General features: G+C 39.9%; 1 protein-coding gene across 1 annotated transcript in view; it reads right to left on the bottom strand.

Annotated features, from left to right (window-relative positions):
• Nucleotides 1-2510: 2510 nt before the first annotated feature.
• LOC106592222 (uncharacterized) overlaps nucleotides 2511-22975 on the bottom strand; it is a 44575-nt gene continuing 24110 nt past the window's right edge. The window contains 24 exon segments of the mRNA XM_082956647.1: nucleotides 2511-2886; nucleotides 3142-3262; nucleotides 3748-3787; nucleotides 4021-4149; nucleotides 4460-4558; nucleotides 4694-4816; nucleotides 5039-5079; nucleotides 7287-7455; nucleotides 7889-7920; nucleotides 8010-8152; nucleotides 9286-9355; nucleotides 9627-9805; nucleotides 10141-10348; nucleotides 10862-11045; nucleotides 11991-12235; nucleotides 12910-13081; nucleotides 13629-13870; nucleotides 13981-18457; nucleotides 18492-20021; nucleotides 20023-21140; nucleotides 21254-21297; nucleotides 21724-21874; nucleotides 22111-22239; nucleotides 22398-22554. Coding sequence (XP_082812773.1) covers nucleotides 2706-2886; nucleotides 3142-3262; nucleotides 3748-3787; nucleotides 4021-4149; nucleotides 4460-4558; nucleotides 4694-4816; nucleotides 5039-5079; nucleotides 7287-7455; nucleotides 7889-7920; nucleotides 8010-8152; nucleotides 9286-9355; nucleotides 9627-9805; nucleotides 10141-10348; nucleotides 10862-11045; nucleotides 11991-12235; nucleotides 12910-13081; nucleotides 13629-13870; nucleotides 13981-18457; nucleotides 18492-20021; nucleotides 20023-21140; nucleotides 21254-21297; nucleotides 21724-21874; nucleotides 22111-22239; nucleotides 22398-22554 — 9984 coding nt within the window. The 3' untranslated portion in view covers nucleotides 2511-2705.

Below are 22975 nucleotides of genomic sequence, written 5' to 3'. Positions count from 1 at the left end.
AGCTAGCCGTGATGGCCGAGCTATGTACTCAGAATATTGCGAAATATGCTTTCGCCGAAAAGCTATTTTAAAATCGGACATAACGATTGCATAAAGGAGTTCTGTATCTATCATTCTTAAAATAATTGTTATGTATTTTGTAAACGTTTATCATGAGTAATTTAGTAAATTCACCAGAAGTTTTCGGTGGGTATGCTAGTTCTGAACATCACATGCTAATGTAAAAAGCTGTTTTTTGATATAAATATAAACTTGATTCAACAAAACATGCATGTATTGTATAACATAATGTCCTAGGAGTGTCATCTGATGAAGATCATCAAAGGTTAGTGCTGCATTTAGCTGTGTTTTGGGTATTTGTGATGCATGCTAGTTGCTTGGAAATGGCTGTGTGGGTTTTTATGTCTATGTACTCTCCTAACATAATCTAATGTTTTGCTTTCGCTGTAAAGCCTTTTGGAAATCGGACAACGTGGTTCGATTCAGGAGAAGTGTATCTATAAAATGGTGTAAAATAGTCCTATGTTTGAGAACTTTGAATTATGACATTTGGTGGTTTTAAATTTGGCGCTCTGATTTGTCACTGGCTGTTGAATAGTGTGGGACGATTTCGTCCCACCTCCCCAGAGAGGTTAATGCTTCTTGGTTAATGAAGAATGTATGCATTTTGTACATGTGAATTAATGTTTTTAAATCTTGTCATTTTCTTTTAAGTTGAGAGGACTCTCAAAATTTGGGGAATGTGAATTATTAGTAACCTTGTGACCCATTCCAGACATCTGTTGTTTGTCGTGAACATCCAGGAGGATGGAATTTGCTATAAAATGATGTGGCTCAAATCCGCTCATTGAGTTCTCAGTGATCACCTCCAGGGGTGATTACCGACCAGCTGGTTGAGTTCTCAGTGATCACCTCCAGGGGTGATTACCGACCAGCTGGTTGAGTTCTCAGTGATCACCTCCAGGGGTGATTACCGACCAGCTGGTTGAGTTCTCAGTGATCACCTCCAGGAGTGACTACCGACAGGCTCCATTAATGCAGTAATTAAATAATAAAGTTTGATTGTTTTGAAGAAATCTAAAAGTCTCTCCTTTTGATTACAATAATTCCACTACACTTCTCTACCTTGATCTTGTATCTCCCTGGTCCTGGACCATTCTCACTGTCTTCTCTACCTTGATCTTGTATCTCCCTGGTCCTGGACCATTCTCACTGTCTTCTCTACCTTGATCCTGTATCTCCCTGGTCCTGGACCATTCTCACTGTCTTCTCTACCTTGATCTTGTATCTCCCTGGTCCTGGACCATTCTCACTGTCTTCTCTACCTTGATCCTGGATCTCCCTGGTCCTGGACCATTCTCACTGTCTTCTCTACCTTGATCCTGTATCTCCCTGGTCCTGGACCATTCTCACTGTCTTCTCTACCTTGATCTTGTATCCCCCTGGTCCTGGACCATTCTCTCTGTCTTCTCTACCTTGATCCTGGATCTCCCTGGTCCTGGACCATTCTCACTGTCTTCTCTACCTTGATCCTGTATCTCCCTGGTCCCGGACCATTCTCACTGTCTTCTCTACCTTGATCCTGGATCTCCCTGGTCCTGGACCATTCTCACTGCCTCCATTCTCAGTTGTTGTTCAAAAATAAACAAATATTTAGGTGAATATTAGCTACATCTTGAAATGACAGATATATTCATTGAGATAGAATTGGCTAAACATAAGACAGATTTATGTTATTTCTATCAGTGAGAGGATTTCTGGAAATGACAGATAGGTAGCCAGTTTGTTACATTCAATCACATCCGTTTAGAAAACAGCTCATGGTAAGTTGTCAGTGACTGCATGCATATTGTGTACCCTAATTGTTTTTCTAATAATATATTAACCGATGGGCACACACTGGTTAATTCAACATAGTTTCCACGTCATTTCAATGAAATTACCCTGAACCAATGTTGAATAGATGTTGAATTAACATATATGTGCCCAGTGGGTGTGGTTCTTGTGACATTTTGACATCAATATATTAGTATAGGAAATCAATGTTTCAGATTTCAGTGACTAATCTGTGATCGGTACATATATTTTTGGACTTTTAAATTGATAATACCAATTGATTCTTGAAGAATATAACTTATAAATGCCTAATGAGCTGTCGTAACTCATCAGAACCCAGAATATAAGATTGTTTTATTCCATTGTTTGTAAACAACATAATTGTTAACAAACACTGTATAGCCTCAAAACATGATTTAAAACTATAATGTCCTTGCATCCATGGCCCTGTCTATGAATTTGAGAGTGGTTACATTTCTCCAGCCCCATCCTTCAGGTTTTTCACAAAACAATGGCGGGGTAGACACTTTGTTGTTGTTTGAATTGCAGATTGCCCCTTTTAAAAGTAACAGTTATGTAATGAATGTGTTCTTTATTAAATACTATGTGTACTTTTTACCTAGTCACACATTGATGCGCTTGACAATATGAAATAAAACAAGAAAGATAATGACTTCATGCTTCTTCATCAGTTTAATACGTTTGCATAATGTCTATGATAGTGTAGAGAGAAAGGACATACAGTTCATGAAAGTAGCCTATATGATAATTAGACAGCCCCTATTGGTTTCCCCTTTAGATAAAAGTATTTAATATTCCATGCAGTTAATGTAAATAAGAACATTTCAAAAGACTTAATTCTTCAAGGCCTAATCTACGTGGTTCTTCTTGTCACACTCAGAGTCATGGCAGCCGCACTTATCAATGTAAATGTAGTTCTGCATGATCTTCTTCCCGTCAGGGCAGAGCATCTCCACCTTCCTCTCACTGGTAGACATCTCCTGACAGCAGGAGCAGGAGTGCGTCAAGGTGTTTTTCTCTGCAGAGTACCTAGCAAACAGGACACAACAAACATCACTGTTAGAAACAGTACCAAATGTATTCTGCCATAGGTCAACTCCCATTGATTTCTCACCCTTCAATCCAATTCCCCAAGTACAAATTTCTGCAAGACCCAAATGCATGTTGCGTTTGTTTCTATGTGCTTTTTTGGCGTGTGTGTGTGTGTGTGTGTGTGTGTGTGTGTGTGTGTGTGTGTGTGTGTGTGTGTGTGTGTGTGTGTTCTTATTTAGAGTTTGTACTCACATAGAAGACGTTCCACAGGATCCCCCGCAGGCTGAGATTTCCACCGGCACAGTAGACCTGCAGTTATTCACCTCTAGGTAGGTGGTGGTGTTAGTCACATCACAGTGACTACGTAAAGTGCCTGTTTAGGTAGACAGAGTTAAGGAGGGCATTTTAAAGTGGTGAGTTTCCCCCTTACTATGTAAAGTGCACAGACTTTGAGCAACTTGAAAAAGTATATCACATCATATCTGTATTCAGTTTCATCCACAGAAACTCAACATTGATTTATTAAGTCATGAGAGGTTATGTTCATAAGAGGTTATGTTCATAAGAGGTTATGTTCATAAGAGGTTAGGTTCATAAGAGGTTATGTTCATAAGAGGTTAGGTTCATAAGAGGTTATGTTCATAAGAGGTTATATTTATAAGAGGTTATGTTCATAAGAGGTTATATTTATAAGAGGTTATGTTCATAAGAGCTTATGTTCATAAGAGGTTATGTTCATAAGAGGTTATGTTCATAAGAGGTTCATAAGAGGTCAGGTTCATAAGAGGTTATACAAAAAATACAACTTCACACAATCATGAATATTTATAAATGAATCAGTATATTGTTTTAACTTACAGGTTGTGCAACATCCATTTGCATCAGTTTTCTCAGTTCCCTGTCAAAAATAATAGCGTTCAGCACAATTTGGATATGACTAGTTACAGTCTATTGAGCTAGAGAACACAGTATAGATGTTATAATGGAAAACTATGATCATCTATGAATATGCTACTCGGGTGTAAATTCAATATAACCTAAAAGTTACTATCAAATGAAGCAACCAGTGTATTTAGGTATAGTTACTTTACTTCAAACAAACACATTCAACCAGTTTCCTCATCTACTTACAGGGACGCAGTCCTCTGGACGGAACACTGGGCATTCCAATTTGGATTTCACAACGATGAGCTGTTTGTTTGTTTTTGAGCAGTCATACTTCACACAGCGGTCACTAGGGGGTGACCAAAACTTCCCAAGCTGTCAAATAGCAAAACATAAATGTTGATAAATGAATACTGTACATTATAAAAACTTCAATAAATAAGCATTGATAAACAATTTATAAACTTTTCAGGAATAAGTACTTCATTATTTGAAAATGTAAACAAGTAGTAAGATTCTTAAGCATTTACACCTTTAACATTTATGATCATTTATGATGCATTTATGAACATTTGTAAGCATTTAAATGTTCTCATTAGTGATGTAATTCGTCCCTTTGAGATATCACAAAGATATCTGATATTAAAAAGAATCTAATTTGGGTGCATTATCTCATCAATGTCACCTGAATGATGTGAGATGTGGCATCTGGGAGAACTACAACACAGTCCTTCTGGACACACGTTCCACAACATTTCTCAGGTACGACTTCATACTCATAACCCTGGAGGAGAATCAACAAGGTGACATCATTAGTGGATTTCCTTCATATATACCTGGAATATTATACTGTATAGCCTACCATGTAAAATGTTTCACTTATGTTAAACCGAGATTGCCATTATCCCGAGTACAGTACCGTTTGGCAGGTGGTGGAACAGTTGATTTGGACACAGTCTACAACATACAGCTTGGAAACTGGATCCTTATTAGGGCCACACTTGCACTCCTCACAGGTGCCGCTGGGAACATTTTCACCAAGCTGGAGAATGCAAGCAAGAGTTAGTATCATGTACTGAAGCAAAAATTAAGCTTGGGGCCACAGTGGCTCTCAGGATTACTTAAAGGGGCAATCTGTGATTGACACATCAATATTTAGGTTTAATTTATACACAATTTACAAATGATTTATTGTAATACTGCTCTGTTCTGCCTGCAAAAATATATTTGTGCAGAGTGATATCAAAAAAGTGTTACTTCTCACCATGTATTCAGTATTATTGTAGACACAAACAGGTTTGGGTACTGAGAGAACACACAATAAAAGGGTCAGACAATGGTTGAGACATTACAGTTGTTGAACAGTTAAGTTAGTCACAATTCCTGCACCATGTTACCATCACGACACCTGCACCATGAAATATTAAGTCACTGTTTTATCACTATACACATAGTTTTGAAATTATGATGCGTGATGGTCCAATGACATGGTCCAATGACATGGTCCAATGACATGGTCCAATATCATGGTTCAATAACATGGTCCAATATCATGGTCCAATAACATGGTCCAATATCATGGTCCAATGACATGGTCCAATGACATGGTCAGTATAAAGGCTTCATAAACACTAACGAAATGTGTTACAAATCATCTATAACCATATGTCATGCTCTATAAAGGGTTCATAAATGTGGCATAACTGTATGACATAACCCACTGTGTCAAATTAGTCAAACCTGTGCTTTCTAAACGGTGGCATCAACACTGCTTAATAAAGGCCTTATGAATAATTCAACTGAGAACGTATTACCCTGTCATGCATCTAGATAGAGTATTGCAAAACCAGGATATTGTGTCCGATTCCCAGGACCACCCATACGTAAAAATGTATTCATGCTTTGGATAAAAGCATTTGCTAAATTGTATATATTATATTACTGTAAAATATTTCTAGGATTGCCCAAACTATTTCCCTCTTCGCATAATCAGTATTGAACCTGACCTCAAATTCCCCCAAAATGCTATGCTGCAGTTTTAATTTTTTGCTTACTTCAGTTTTTTTTTCTCAAAAATGCAGTTGTATTCTTGGTTTTGTTTTTCCAGGTATCGGATTTCCCCCCCAAAAATTCTGGTTTACCCCAGTTTTTTTTTCTCACCGTTTTAATAGAAACATGACTAAATGTGATTTTCTGTGTTCACAATAATGTTAAAACCACATCAGGGGATGACTTTTGAGGTCTGGGAAAAATCTAAGAAACTTCAATTTTTTAGCTTAGTTGCCCTTTAATTCAGTGAGCATGCCCTGCACTGTTGATTGGTTAGAGGGTTTTCTGTAGTGCAGTAAGGCACATGTGATGTGATTCAGCCGCAATGAAACGGGTGGAGTAAAAAGCCAGCAATACTCAGAATTATTCAGAGTCCCATGAAATGACTCCATATTTTACATTCTACATACACTACTGACCCTACTGAGTATTCTCTACAATATTTTTACTGCTGCACCCAGATTAGTTCTTGCTTTAAGCCAATATATATTCCTTTGGGGGTATTTTCTTTCACCTTAGACATTTTTTTTAAACCGAAATTTTATACAAATGTCACTTAAATATAAACAAATATGAATCATTGTTCATGTTTAAACAATAGTGTATCATATATCATGAATGGTTATTGACCCTTTTCAACTATTAAGTAGGGGACTTTTAATTTGAAATGTATCAATATTGCTTGACCCGGAGGTACTTATTTTTAGTGTTGCTGATGAGACGTACTACGCTGATTATGTAATGATTTCGCAAATCAAATTCTTAACTTGTGCTGCTACTGGAGATCGAAAAACAAGTTAGTTAACCTATATTTATTGTAATTTACATGAGTTTATAGTAGTTAAGTGTTGAGTTAGATTTCATATTGTCGCTATCTCAATTGTTATTTCAAATAATTTGCACATCTTTACAACACTGTACTGTATATAGGCACAATATGACATTTGAAATGTCTTTATTCTTTTGGAACTTCTATGAGTGTAATGTTTACTGTTCATTTTTATAGTTAATTTCACTTTTGTTTATTATCTACTTCACTTGCTTTGGCAATGTTAACATATGTTTCCCATGCCAATAAAGCCCTTAAATTTAATTGAATTGATGTGACAAAGGCATTTCCTAACACACCTGCTAAATTTCTTTGTTGTTACTTTTAAGGTTGGAATCAACATGCAGTACCTCCAGCAGAAAGAGAGGTAAGAAACCATTGGTCCACCAGCTCAGGGACAAGCTACACTATTCACAGTCCGGTGATTATGTCACAGAGTTATGCGACATTTATGAACCCTTTATAAAGCATGTTATAGATGCTTTGCAACACATTTATGCAGTGCTTATGAAAGCTTTATGAAGTAGCTAACATTCCACTCCTTGTACTCCTTGTCATATGCCAAACATTTAGCACACACAGACTTGTTAAGGTTCCTATATCTGGTCTAAACTCAAATCCTGTCTCTACTCACCGCATTTATTTATCTGACAGCAGTCCACCGTCTCGTTGACCAACACCTCACCGTACTTCTTACAGGTAACAATTTCTTGGGGCGGACATTTCACTGGTTCACACTGGACACTCAGTGTGTCAGCATTACACGTGCACTTCTGGCAGTTACTGTTCCAAGTCTCACCAAACTGTGTTGGGACAAAACAAACACTGTTAGCAGAGACTTGAAACTTATTAAGACGAGGACTGGCAACCCCTCAGAACCGGGTTCCTCTTTTGGTTTATTCCTAGGTTCCTTCCTTCTAGGGAGCTTTTCTTAGCCACTGTCTTTATGCCTCTGCATTGCCTGCTCTTTTAGGTTTTAGGCTGGCTATCTGTAAAGCACTTTGTGACCACTGCTGATGAAAAAAGGGCTTTATCAAATACATTTGATTGATTGATAATAACAATAGGGCTCCAGCCTCTTCAGGGCTTGGACCACTAACAAGCCCCAATGAAACTAGTAAACTGCTTAAAATATTTGGGTTTCTATACAGAACCTTTTTGTGGGCTATAATGTGAAGTGAGCTGTTAAACTATTTCTTCTGACAGATTCATTGTGGTATACATCCACATTATTACCTGTTTGGGTTTTCCATCAGGTCCAGTACATCCTTGAATGGAAAATAAGATCTTAAGTCATACGTGGTGTTACTTTGAGACACAATTAAACAATGTATTCCTCAAACTGACACATCCTTACCACAGTCACGAACACAGGTGTCAGAGAATGTGTTGAACAAGACGGTACCCTCAGGGCAGAAACAGCCCTCCATGAATGAGTCACATACAAAGTCACGGGTCATTTGTGCTCCCTGACATGAATGCACATATTTTTCATTGTATCTATGACAAGAGAAAACAATTCATTACAGTTTAGAAACTTTGGAATATAATGGAAACCTTTAAGAATGCATGTCCACTAGGTAGTGGTGTAAAATAATGAGATGGGAATGAGATGAGAATGAGATGGGAATGAGATGGGAATGATATGAGAATGAGATGAGATGGAAATGAGATGCGAATGAGAATGAGATGAGATGGGAATGAGAATGTAATGGGAAGGAGATGGGAATGAGAATGAGATGGGAATGAGATGAGAATGAGATGTGATTGGAATGAGATGAGATGGGAATGAGATGGGAATGAGAATGAGATGTGATGGGAATGAGATGAGATGGCAATGAGATGAGAATGAGATGAGATGGGAATGAGATGAGATGGGAATTAAATGGGAATGAGATGAGATGGGAATGAGATGAGATGGGAATGAGAATGTAATGAGAATGAGATGAGATGGAAATGAGATGAGAATGAAATGAGATGGGAATGAGATGGAATTGAGTCGAGAATAAGATGAGATAGGAATGAGATGAGAATGAGATGGGAATGAGATGGGAATTAGATGGGAATGAGAAGAGAATGAGATGGAAATGAGATGAGAATGAAATGAGATGGGAATGAGATGGAAATGAGTTGAGAATGAGATGAGATAGGAATGAGATGAGAATGAGATGAGATGAGATGGGAATGAGAATGAGATGAGATGGGAATGTTATGATAATGAGATGAGATGGGAATGTGATGAGATGAGATGGGAATGAGATGAGAATGAGATGAGATGGGAATGAGATGAGAATGAGATGAGATGGGTATGAAATGAGAATGAGATGGGAATGAGACGAGAATGAAATGAGATGGGAATTTTGATGAGAATGAGATGAGATGAGATGGGAATGAGATGGGAATGAGATGAGAACGAGATGGGAATGAGATGAGAACGAGATGGGAATGAGATGAGATGGGATTCACATGAGAATAAGATGGGAATGAGATGAGATGGGAATGAGATGAGATATGAATGAGATGGGAATGAGAATGAGATCAGATGCGAATGAGAATGAGATGGGAATAAGATGGGAATGAGAATGGAATGAGATGAGAATGAGAATGAGATGAGATGGGAATGAGATGGATACCTTGAATTGCATGTTGGCTGGATAGTAGAGCCACATGCCTTATACACTTTGGTCTTAGGGCATGTCAGTTCTGTAATATGGTCAAGATGGAATGAAAGACAAAACAGTAAGAACTCAATTTGTAAATGCAGGTTGACAAAATACAATTAATATTGATAAATTGTAAAGTCATTAGAATTATTTAAAATCCTATTAACATCTTGCCTGCATTCCAAATGGGATCCTATTCCCTACATAAATCACTATTTTTCACCAGAGCCTGGTCAAAAGCAGTGCACAATGTAGGGAATAGGATCCCATTTGGAATACAACCCTTATTTGATATGAAAGTCCTTCCATACCACATTTTCCATTAGTTGAGTTCCTCCAGTCGATACAGACTTCAGCTGCTGCACACCTCACGGCGTAGGCTTCCAGGCTGGAGCAGCCGATTGAGATATTTGGCATGAGGCAAACATCAAACTTACAGGCCTCGAAGAAGGGTTGTGGTGGGATAACATCATGGCATTGCTTAAAGACCCTTTCAAAATAAAGAACCCATTTATGTTATTATATAGGCCGAACCCAAAAGGAGCATATAACATGTCACGACAGATCTCTTACAAATATTGATTACTGTATGCCTTACACGTTAAATTATTTGTGAAGCATCTATGAAGTTCTTATGAATATGACATATTTTATATGGCATAAACAGTCTGTAAGATAAGTTTGGTCCTAAGTTTTGGAACAACAACCCATGCCTTTAACGGAAAGTTTACAGACTTTCATGTATACAGTGTCATAGCAACCTCAATCAGATTCCCTTTGTAATATAGCTGTCTCTTTGTGTTATTACAAGGTTGCACGTCTTACGGGCTAAGAATGATGTCACAGATTGATGTCTTTCTTGACGGGCAGGGTGGAGGCATAGGCGTAGGGGTAGGTGGGGTAGGGGATTTCAGATCACAGTAGGGTTTTTTATCATCATCAATCTTCCATTTATGAGCCATCCCAGGACATGATGGATCAATCTGTCCATTCGGTAGTCTGCAATCGTTTTTCCTGTTATTGTCACAGGTACCTTTATAAAGGTAAAATAAATATGGGAATGAGAATAAACACAAGTTCTTTGATGTCAGAAACAGCTGCTTATATCATTAAGCCTACCTACACTATATTTTAATTGGTTATGCTATCATTGTAACTGTACAGTGAACTGTTTAATGCCATGACAATACACTAACATTCAACAAAATAACATCAAATCATTGCAACAAATGTTCAGTTTACTCACAGAGTACTACAAGCTGTTCTTCTGATTCATACTTAAAGTGTTTATTGTCTACATAATGGGTGCATTCCAAATGGAACCCTATTCCCCCTGGTTAAAAGGAGTGCACTACATTGGCACCCTATTCCCCCTGGTTAAAAGGAGTGCACTACAATGGAACCCTATTCCCCCTGGTTAAAAGGTGGTTAAAAGGAGTGCACTACATTGGGACCCTATTCTCCCTGGTAAAAAGGTGGTTAAAAGGAGTGCACTACATTGGAAACAGTGTGCCATTTGGGATGTAGACAATGCCTACATACTTACCACACTGCCCCTCTGTGTTGTTGTGGAATAGGGAGTTTGGCAGGGTTACACTGAACATAAGGGACTTAAATATCACTGTTGCTTTAATGGCAGGGATCTTCAACAGTAACTCTACGCCAGTGCTGGTGATCATGAGGTCTTCATTAGAATAGGTCGGGAAGATCTGATTTCCATTGATGTAAACCTTGTGAATGATAAGTAAAAACATTACATAACGAATGAGAATAGAGAACAGAATAACATTACAATACTGTAGATCAGATTTGAACGGTTTCCAGAACTAAATGAAGTCACAAGAAGAGTTGGTAGTCTGTCAATCTTTTGTCAATAAAATTAAATTCTTTGAAATGTCATGGGACTGTTTCAGATACCTTGATGATGGTTTTTGAGTTAACGTGATGGCATCATCAAAGTGGTTAACCAATATGTAATGTTGTTAAATAACTATTTGTAACTACTGAAGTGTAGTACTGCAAATTACATTTGTCATAGTCGACAAGATCAGATATTCCTATTAATCAATACCCCCACGTTATAAAAAGTAAATAATACATGTCAAAATATGAGGCTAGATTATTTTAAGTCTTAAAGTGGTATGAGAATCTCTCTCAAATAATGTCTGTATCAAAGAATGTCTGTATCAAAGAATGCCTGTATCAAAGAATGCCTGTATCAAAGAATGTCTATCTAAAAGAATGTATGTATCAAAGAATGTCTGTATCAAAGGATGTCTGTATCAAAGAATGTCTGTATCAAAGAATGTCTGTCTCAAAGAATGTCTGTATCAAAGAATGGCTGTATCAAAGAATGCCTGTATCAAAGAATGTCTGTATCAAAGAATGTCTATCTCAAAGAATGTTTGTATCAAAGAATGTCTGTATCAAAGAATGTCTGTATCAAAGAATGTCTATCTCAAAGAATGTCTGTATCAAAGAATGTCTGTATCAAAGAATGTCTGTATCAAAGAATGTCTATCTCAAAGAATGTCTGTATCAAAGAATGTCTGTATCAAAGAATGTCTATCTCAAAGAATGTCTGTATCAAAGTATGTCTGTATCAAGGAATGTCTGTATCAAAGTGCACTTTTATAAATGTGTATAAATGTGTACAATAGCACAGTTATAATTACCATATTTGTTGTCACGTTTAATCTCTTCGGAGTAAGAACGATTTTATAGGACTTGTAATAGACAATCAGAGACTGAGGGCAGGTCGCATGTCCAGACGGATCGCAGTTATAGTTGTCGATGTTGACACTGAAGTTCTGTCGAGGAACTATTTCTTTCATCAAAACGTAGGTGCAGTTTTCCTGGAAACTGTAATACTGGCCATCAAATGTGACGTAGTGAGGGTCTCCCCATCCATAGCATATACCTGAGAGATGGAACAGAAAAAGGTATCAAATAGATAGATCACTCATCAATACAAGAGTTTAATGTCCTACTCCAGTCTCCTTTTCACCTCATTTAACACCTGATTTACTGAACACCACAGGTGGTCTAGGTATCCTCATGAAATGGCACAAGCTGATAACATCACAATGTCACCATCAGATCAGACCAAGGGTGCAACGTTCACTGGGGATGGGGAGACGGTGGGTTTACAGGGAGCATGTCGCCCCCACATTCTGAAATTGCATTTTTGTTCCACTCCCAGTTTTATCATTGGAATGTGATACAAAACAAGGCAACACTGTGCTTTAGGACCATGCGGAAGCCTCTGAGTAGTCGAGTAGGCTGTTTGGTGTGTTTATCCAACTGGATGAAAATAATAATAATAATAATACTTATGTCCCCCCCACTTCTAAAACCAAAGTTGCGCCACTGGATCAGACCAACTCCTTGAAGTTTGCAGTTGTGTCCAAAAAAAAAAAACAATTTTTTTCAAAACATATTGTATTTCTTTACTGTATTTACACTTGGAATATCACTTTCCAACAGGAAATGTTCAAAAATCACTGGAGGACGTCTTTAAAACAAGTAAACTTGGAGTAATAAGTATTTGTAGAAGGAGAGAAGATAATTAAAAACATTAAGTTTTGAACTTACATTCACATTCGTAGTGATAGCAGCAACCTGATTCGTCATAGACTTTAGCTGGTGGATATCCATTTTCACACACAGGCTTTTCTGCAGACTCACAGACCACATACTTTGTGGTAATTTCACCGCTGTGGCAAGTTTGAGTAGTGCAGTTGCCTGTCTTCCAAGTCTCTCCATCCTAAAGTTGAAAATGTATGTTTTAGTCCTGAAAGTAAACACACTACGTACTACACAACACTATGAACTACACAACACTATGAACACCACAACATTATAACTACACAACACTATAAACTACACAACACTACGAACTACACAACACTATGAACTACACAACACTATGAACTACACAACACTATAAACTACACAACACTATAAACTACACAACACTATAAACTACACAACACTATGAACTACAAAACACTATGAACTACACAACACTATAACTGCACAACACTATGAACTACACAACACTATGAACTACACAACACTATGAACTACACAACACTATGAACTACAAAACACTATGAACTACACAACACTATGTACTACACAACACTATGAACTACACAACACTATGAACTACACAACACTATGAACTACACACCACTATAAACTACACAACACTATGAGCTAAGAAACACACTATAAACTACACAACACTATGAACTACACAACACTATGAACTAAGAAACACAAATATTCTGTTTATTTTATTTCATTACCTTTCTTGGTGGAATGGCATATTCACAGCCCATGTAAGGTGTAGTCGGGGACAATGTAGATGGTGTAGTATGGGTAGCTTCTGTTGTTGCTGAGACAGTGCTGACTGTAGTTGAGACAGTGCTGACTGTAGCTGGGGTCGTAGAGGGACATGGTCTGGCTTGTTTCTCAACAATACAACTTGAGTTACAGTAGGAGGTGAAACACCAGCCTGCCCCGTCAGTCTCATTATATATCAAGGAACCTAAACAAAAACATATTATTAGTAATAAATAGATATTAAATGAAGTGTATGAATGCATTATGTAGTCAGAATTGATCATTTGAATGAAGGAAACTATCACTATCACTTACCGGCAGGGAAATGTAGATTTTTGTATGTGCAAAAACATAATGTGGTAGGGGTTGTGGAGGTGGTAGGGGTATTGGTAGTGGTAGGGGTTGTCGTTGGGGTAATGATAGGGGTTGTCGTTGGGGTAGTGGTAGGGGTTGTTGTGGGGGTAGTGGAAGGGGTTGTTGTGGGGGTAGTGGAAGGGGTTGTTGTGGGTGTAGTGGAAGGGGTTGTTGTGGGGGTAGTGGTAGGGGTTGTTGTCGGTGTAATGGTTGTTGTGGGGGTAGTGGAAGGGGTTGTTGAGGGGGTAGTGGAAGGGGTTGTTGTGGGGGTAGTGGAAGGGGTTGTTGAGGGGGTAGTGGAAGGGGTTGTTGAGGGGGTAGTGGAAGGGGTTGTTGTGGGGGTAGTGGAAGGGGTTGTTGTGGGGGTAGTGGAAGGGGTTGTTGAGGGGGTAGTGGAAGGGGTTGTTGTGGGGGTAGTGGTAGGGGTTGTTGTGGGGGTAGTGGAAGGGGTTGTGGTTGGGTTTGATGTAGTCGTTTCTTCTGTCTGTATTGTCAAAGTTGAGATTTGCTTTCCAGTTGCTATAGTGTATGGTAGATTTGTGACTACAGTGAGGCCTGTTGTTGTGGTAGATACTTTGGTGGTGGCTGTTGTCGTTTCCTCAGAGGTAGTCCTCATCTGAGTTGTTGTTGTGGTAGTAGTTGGGGTAGTAGTGGTAGGGGTTGTTGTGGGTATTGTTGATTCTGGAACAGTTGTAATTTCCCCTGTTGTTTCGCTTGTTGTGGAATATGTTGTTGACATAGTTGTTGTGGTTGATGGACTTTCTGTTGTTGTTGTTGTTGTTGTTGTTGTTGTTGGGGTAGTTGTTGTTGTTGGACTTTCTGGTGTTGTTGTTGGACCTTCTGTTGTTGTTGTTGTTGTTGTTGTTGTTGGACGTTCTGTTGTTGTTGTTGTTGTTGTTGAACTTTCTGTTGTTGTTGTTGTTGTTGTTGTTGTTGTTGTTGTTGTGGTTGATGGACTTTCTGTTGTTGTTGTTGTTGTTGTTGGGGTAGTTGTTGTTGTTGGACTTTCTGTTGTTGTTGTTGAACTTTCTGTTGTTGTTGTTGTTGTTGTTGGTGTAATGGTTGTTGTGGGTATTGTTGATTCTGGACCAGTTGTAATTTCCCCTGTTGTTTCTCTTGTTGTGGAATATGTTGTTGTCTCAGCCGTTACTGTGGTTGATGGACTTCCTGTGGTGGTGGTTGTTGTTGTGGGGGTAGTGGTGGTAGGTGTTGTTGATTCTGGACCAGTTGTAACTTCCTCTGTTACTTGTGTTGTTGTGGATGGAGTTGTTGACTTAATTATGGTTGTTGGACTTTCTGTTGTTGTTGTTGTTGTTGTTGTTGTTGTTGGGGTAGTTGTTGTTGTTGAACTTTCTGTTGTTGTTGTTGTTGTTGTTGTTGTTGTGGTTGATGGACTTTCTGTTGTTGTTGTTGGACCTTCTGTTGTTGTTGTTGTTGTTGTTGTTGGACCTTCTGTTGTTGTTGTTGTTGGACTTTCTGTTGTTGTTGTTGTTGTTGTTGTTGGTGTTGTTGTTGGTGTTGTTGTTGGACTTTCTGTTGTTGTTGTTGTTGTTGTTGTTGGGGTAGTTGTTGTTGTTGGACTTTCTGTTGTTGTTGTTGTTGGGATAGTTGTTGATGTTGTAATGGTTGTTGTGGGCCTTTCTGAGGTGGTAGTTGTCTCATTGTTACAAACATCAACACAACATCTGACTCTGATCTCGTAGTTGTAGCATATTGGTGGGGTGCCTTGATCCTTGTTGTGGCATATCAGTCCAACTGAGGGATTGCATTTAACATTTTGACCTAGTTCGGCCAAAGAAGCATCGATGTCTTTGGCTCTGCATTCTACTTCCTTAGGTTGGCTACAAATATCAATACCAGATTTCCTTATATTTTCTATGGTTTCATAATCTCCTCCTGTTTCTATAGTAGGATAGTGACTGTCAATCCAGCCTGACCAATCACAGACAGTCTTGGTCAGGCAGTGTGGAGTAGTAGTGGGTGAAGTGGTTGTTGGTGAAGTAGGGGTTGTTGTGGGGGTAGTGGTAGGGGTTGTTGTGGGGGTAGTGGAAGGGGTTGTTGTGGGGGTAGTGGAAGGGGTTGTTGAGGGGGTTGTGGAAGGGGTTGTTGCGGGGGTAGTGGAAGGGGTTGTTGAGGGGGTAGTGGAAGGGGTTGTTGCGGGGGTAGTGGAAGGGGTTGTTGAGGGGGTAGTGGAAGGGGTTGTTGCGGGGGTAGTGGAAGGGGTTGTTGCGGGGGTAGTGGAAGGGGTTGTTGAGGGGGTAGTGGAAGGGGTTGTTGTGGGGGTAGTGGAAGGGGTTGTTGAGGGGGTAGTGGAAGGGGTTGTTGCGGGGGTAGTGGAAGGGGTTGTTGTCGGTGTAATGGTTGTTGTCGTTGTTGTTGTTTCTGGACCAGTTGTAATTTCCCCTGTTGTTTCTCTTGTTGTGGAATATGTTGTTGACATAGTTGTTGTGGTTGATGTTGGACTTTCTGTTGTTGTTGTTGGACGTTCTGTTGTTGTTGTTGTTGTTGTTGTTGTTGGGGTAGTTGTTGTTGTTGAACTTTCTGTTGTTGTTGTTGTTGTTGTTGGTGTAATGGTTGTTGTGGGTATTGTTGATTCTGGACCAGTTGTAATTTCCCCTGTTGTTTCGCTTGTTGTGGAATATGTTGTTGTCTCAGCCGTTACTGTGGTTGATGGACTTCCTGTGGTGGTGGTTGTTGTTGTGGGGGTAGTGGTGGTAGGTGTTGTTGATTCTGGACCAGTTGTAACTTCCTCTGTTACTTGTGTTGTTGTGGATGGAGTTGTTGACTTAATTATGGTTGTTGGACTTTCTGTTGTTGTTGTGGATGGAGTTGTTGACTTAGTTGTGGTTGATGGACTTTCTGTTGTTGTTTTTGGACCTTCTGTTGTTGTTGTTGTTGTTGTTGTTGGACCTTCTGTTGTTGTTGTTGTTGGACTTTCTGTTGTTGTTGTTGTTGTTGTTGTTGGTGTTGTTGTTGGTGTTGTTGTTGGACTTTCTGTTGTTGTTGTTGTTGTTGTTGTTGGGGTAGTTGTTGTTGTTGGACTTTCTGTTGTTGTTGTTGTTGGGATAGTTGTTGATGTTGTAATGGTTGTTGTGGGCCTTTCTGAGGTGGTAGTTGTCTCATTGCTACAAACATCAGCACAACATCTGACTCTGATCTCGTAGTTGTAGCATATTGGTGGGGTGCCTTGATCCTTGTTGTGGCATATCAGTCCAACTGAGGGATTGCATTTAACATTTTGACCTAGTTCGGCCAAAGAAGCATCGATGTCTTTGGCTCTGCATTCTACTTCCTTAGGTTGGCTACAAATATCAATACCAGATTTCCTTATATTTTCTATGGTTTCATAATCTCCTCCTGTTTCTATAGTAGGATAGTGACTGTCAATCCAGCCTGACCAATCACAGACAGTCTTGGTCAGGCAGTGTGGAGTAGTAGTGGGTGAAGTGGTTGTTGGTGAAGTAGGGGTTGTTGTGGGGGTAGTGGTAGGGGTTGTTGTGGGGGTAGGGGTAGGGGTTGTTGTGGGGGTAGTGGTAGGGGTTGTTGTCGGTGTAATGGTTGTTGTGGGGGTAGTGGAAGGGGTTGTTGAGGGGGTAGTGGAAGGGGTTGTTGTGGGGGTAGTGGTAGGGGTTGTTGTGGGGGTAGTGGTAGGGGTTGTTGTCGGTGTAATGGTTGTTGTGGGGGTAGTGGAAGGGGTTGTTGAGGGGGTAGTGGAAGGGGTTGTTGCGGGGGTAGTGGAAGGGGTTGTTGAGGGGGTAGTGGAAGGGGTTGTTGCGGGGGTAGTGGAAGGGGTTGTTGCGGGTGTAATGGTTGTTGTCGTTGTTGTTGTTTCTGGACCAGTTGTAATTTCCTCTGTTGTTTCGCTTGTTGTGGAATATGTTGTTGACATAGTTGTTGTGGTTGATGTTGGACTTTCTGTTGTTGTTGTTGGACTTTCTGTTGTTGTTGTTGTTGTTGTTGTTGGGGTAGTTGTTGTTGTTGAACTTTCTGTTGTTGTTGTTGTTGTTGTTGTTGTAATGGTTGTTGTGGGTGTTGTTGATTCTGGACCAGTTGTAACTTCCCCTGTTGTTTCGCTTGTTGTGGAATATGTTGTTGTCTCAGCCGTTACTGTGGTTGATGGACTTCCTGTGGTGGTGGTTGTTGTTGTGGGGGTAGTGGTGGTAGGTGTTGTTGATTCTGGACCAGTTGTAACTTCCTCTGTTACTTGTGTTGTTGTGGATGGAGTTGTTGACTTAATTATGGTTGTTGGACTTTCTGTTGTTGTTGTTGTTGTTGTTGTTGTTGTTGTTGGGGTAGTTGTTGTTGTTGAACTTTCTGTTGTTGTTGTTGTTGTTGGGGTAGTTGTTGATGTTGGACTTTCTGTTGTTGTTGTTGTTGTTGTTGTTGTTGTTGGGGTAGTTGTTGATGTTGGACTTTCTGTTGTTGTTGTTGTTGGTGTTGTTGTTGGGATTGTTGTTGTGTTGCTTTCTGTTGTTGTTGTTGTTGGGGTAGTTGTTGTTGTTGGACTTTCTGTTGTTGTTGTTGTTGTTGTTGTTGTTGGGGTAGTTGTTGCTGTTGGACTTTCTGTTGTTGTTGTTGTTGTTGTTGTTGTCTGGGGTAGTTGTTGTTGTTGAACTTTCTGTTGTTGTTGTTGTTGTTGTTGTTGTTGGGGTAGTTGTTGTTGTTGGACTTTCTGTTGTTGTTGTTGTTGTTGTTGTTGTTGTTGGGGTAGTTGTTGTTGTTGGACTTTCTGTTGTTGTTGTTGTTGTTGTTGTTGTTGTTGGGATAGTTGTTGATGTTGTAATGATTGTTGTGGGCCTTTCTGAGGTGGTAGTTGTCTCATTGTTACAAACATCAACACAACATCTGACTCTGATCTCGTAGTTGTAGCATATTGGTGGGGTGCCTTGATCCTTGTTGTGGCATATCAGTCCAACTGAGGGATTGCATTTAACATTTTGACCTAGTTCGGCCAAAGAAGCATCGATGTCTTTGGCTCTGCATTCTACTTCCTTAGGTTGGCTACAAATATCAATACCAGATTTCCTTATATTTTCTATGGTTTCATAATCTCCTCCTGTTTCTATAGTAGGATAGTGACTGTCAATCCAGCCTGACCAATCACAGACAGTCTTGGTCAGGCAGTGTGGAGTAGTAGTGGGTGAAGTGGTTGTTGGTGAAGTAGGGGTTGTTGTGGGGGTAGTGGTAGGGGTTGTTGTGGGGGTAGTGGAAGGGGTTGTTGTGGGGGTAGTGGAAGGGGTTGTTGAGGGGGTTGTGGAAGGGGTTGTTGCGGGGGTAGTGGAAGGGGTTGTTGAGGGGGTAGTGGAAGGGGTTGTTGCGGGGGTAGTGGAAGGGGTTGTTGAGGGGGTAGTGGAAGGGGTTGTTGAGGGGGTAGTGGAAGGGGTTGTTGCGGGGGTAGTGGAAGGGGTTGTTGAGGGGGTAGTGGAAGGGGTTGTTGTGGGGGTAGTGGAAGGGGTTGTTGAGGGGGTAGTGGAAGGGGTTGTTGCGGGGGTAGTGGAAGGGGTTGTTGCGGGTGTAATGGTTGTTGTCGTTGTTGTTGTTTCTGGACCAGTTGTAATTTCCCCTGTTGTTTCTCTTGTTGTGGAATATGTTGTTGACATAGTTGTTGTGGTTGATGTTGGACTTTCTGTTGTTGTTGTTGGACGTTCTGTTGTTGTTGTTGTTGTTGTTGTTGTTGGGGTAGTTGTTGTTGTTGAACTTTCTGTTGTTGTTGTTGTTGTTGTTGGTGTAATGGTTGTTGTGGGTATTGTTGATTCTGGACCAGTTGTAATTTCCCCTGTTGTTTCTCTTGTTGTGGAATATGTTGTTGTCTCAGCCGTTACTGTGGTTGATGGACTTCCTGTGGTGGTGGTTGTTGTTGTGGGGGTAGTGGTGGTAGGTGTTGTTGATTCTGGACCAGTTGTAACTTCCTCTGTTACTTGTGTTGTTGTGGATGGAGTTGTTGACTTAATTATGGTTGTTGGACTTTCTGTTGTTGTTGTGGATGGAGTTGTTGACTTAGTTGTGGTTGATGGACTTTCTGTTGTTGTTGTTGGACCTTCTGTTGTTGTTGTTGTTGTTGTTGTTGGACCTTCTGTTGTTGTTGTTGTTGTTGTTGTTGTTGTTGGACCTTCTGTTGTTGTTGTTGTTGTTGTTGTTGGGGTAGTTGTTGATGTTGGACTTTCTGGTGTTGTTGTTGTTGTTGTTGTTGTTGTTGTTGTTGGACTTTCTGTTGTTGTTGTTGGACCTTCTGTTGTTGTTGTTGTTGTTGTTGTTGGGGTAGTTGTTGTTGTTGGACTTTCTGTTGTTGTTGTTGTTGTTGTTGTTGTTGTTGGGGTAGTTGTTGTTGTTGGACTTTCTGTTGTTGTTGTTGTTGTTGTTGGGGATAGTTGTTGATGTTGTAATGATTGTTGTGGGCCTTTCTGAGGTGGTAGTTGTCTCATTGCTACAAACATCAACACAACATCTGACTCTGATCTCGTAGTTGTAGCATATTGGTGGGATGCCTTGATCCTTGTTGTGGCATATCAGTCCAACTGAGGGATTGCATTTAACATTTTGACCTAGTTCGGCCAAAGAAGCATCGATGTCTTTGGCTCTGCATTCTACTTCCTTAGGTTGGCTACAAATATCAATACCAGATTTCCTTATATTTTCTATGGTTTCATAATCTCCTCCTGTTTCTATAGTAGGATAGTGACTGTCAATCCAGCCTGACCAATCACAGACAGTCTTGGTCAGGCAGTGTGGAGTAGTAGTGGGTGAAGTGGTTGTTGGTGAAGTAGGGGTTGTTGTGGGGGTAGTGGTAGGGGTTGTTGTGGGGGTAGTGGTAGGGGTTGTTGTGGGGGTAGTGGTAGCGGTTGTGTAGGTGGTAGGGGTTGTTGTGGGGGTAGTGGTAGGAGTTGTGGTTGGGGTAGCGGTAGGAGTTGAGAAAACAAATACAGTTGTGGTCGGTGCTTGAGTGGATATCTGTGTTGTTGTAACACTTGGTGGAGTTGTGGTGCTGGGACAGGGATTCATATTCCGGACAATGGTTCCGTTCTCTTTGCAGGTGGCAGCAATACAGGTCTCATCACCATCAGATGTGTGATATATGGTCGCTCCATACGGGTACGTTCTGCCGCCGTATAAACAATAGCAAGCTGCAATAAGATTTTCACACGGAACACAAGTTATTATCGTGTAATCATCTTGTCATGTTACCATCTTGGTAATAATGTAGGCTAATGTTTCAGTTTGTAGTGGTTTTCCTTACCTTGGACATCATAGCTGCATCTGACCTCAGTTGATGAGCAACGACTAGAAAAAGAAAGAAGGTTACAGTACCTTTCAAAGTCAAATAAAATATTAAGAGCTATTTGTTATGAAGTACAAAACAATGTTATATGTTATATTCACAATAAGGTTTTAACAGGTCAAATCCCAATAAGGTATAAACAGGTCAAATCCCAATAAGGTTTTAACAGGTCAAATCCCAATAAGGTAAAACAGGTCAAACCACAATAAGGTTAACAAGTCAAACCACAATTAGCTATAAACAGGTCAAATCACGATCTTTGAAAAGCAAAATCAATTGAATGGTAGGAAAACCTCTTTGTAGGGGGACTATTGCCTTATCTCACCAGAAATACAGGCTACCTTAAGGCTTATACCAACCACATTAAATCCTATGTAATGTAAATACAGTATCTATGTATATGTCAAAATGTTGATCTGAAAACATACCATTTCTGACAGTTCTCCTTGGAAGGTATAACCTCTCTCTCGTTGTAATGAGTTCCATCTCCATCGTAGCAACCACAGTACTCCTTACTGACACACTTCATGGTACTTTCTTCCAAATAAGGCTTGGCCGAAGGACATTTTGGATAGCAACCTTTAAGATATAAACAGTCCATTTAATCCAGGACACCTGCACAGATTAGATCATCCTCATGGTATCTAGTTCACCAAAGCTGTAATGGATATGATATTTCAATATTTGTATTTCGTTTTCAGTGTAGATGGACAAGGGAGGGCATTACATATTTTATACTGTACATTTGTTTAACAACTTGGAATGTAAATTGTCAAAATCAAACGGCCAAGCTGTTATGAAGGGCTATTAGTTACCTTCCAGCGCAGGGATCTGACTGGAGCATGTTCCTGAGGGATTCTTGCAGGTCTTCATACAGGGATATCCACACGGATTATAATGCCACTCACACTCACCAATAGGGTTGTAGAAATCACAGAACAGAGCTGGTGAAATTAAAAACATGTCACATTTTAACCAGGGTCTCAAAAGAGGATTGATTGAACAGTTACACATACAAATCATAAATTTGAATTTTGTCCCTATAGCAAAACAATCCCACCTATCCATCAATCAATTGTCCCACTCAAAGCAAATGACTCACGGCAGATATCTGGTGTTCTCCACTTGATACAAGCCCCTGCCTCGTTACAGGCCTGGGCGTAGGCTGCTACAGCTGTACAGAAACACTCGCAGTCTCCCCCAGTGTCACAGGCACACGAGTCCCTCACACAGGCATCATGGAATGGCGTGGGGTCCACCTTTAAGGAAGATGCATTAAGCCATCATTTATTTATTCAATGCATTGCTCAGCTTGTTAAACAGACTACAGATGAACTATTGACGATGATTATTATTGGGTTGGATGGTTGACTTTATGTTTTTGTTATCTGTTTCAGTACTACTTTTGATGTTGGTTGTTGTCTTTTATGGTGACTGTATGGACATCCACATGATTATTGACAAACCAATTTTTTGAGAAAGATTGTAATTTTTCCATCATGCAACTCTGCTTGTCATTGTGTGACCTTATAGAAAACCTGTTAGCCCAAGACTTGTGCCATAAAATTATCGGTTGTTATAAATTCCACCATATGACTGTTATTATGATCCTGAAGCTTTGAGGTAAATTAACTCTTGTTGCTGCCTTAACCAATTTTCTTGTACTTCCACACTTCCACT

Source organism: Salmo salar, chromosome 10 (genome assembly GCF_965601325.2).
Source record: "Salmo salar chromosome 10, fSalSal1, whole genome shotgun sequence".
Taxonomy (NCBI): domain Eukaryota; kingdom Metazoa; phylum Chordata; class Actinopteri; order Salmoniformes; family Salmonidae; genus Salmo; species Salmo salar.
The sequence above is the reverse complement of the archived record's forward strand: the minus strand, read 5'-3'. Positions and strand labels throughout refer to the sequence as shown.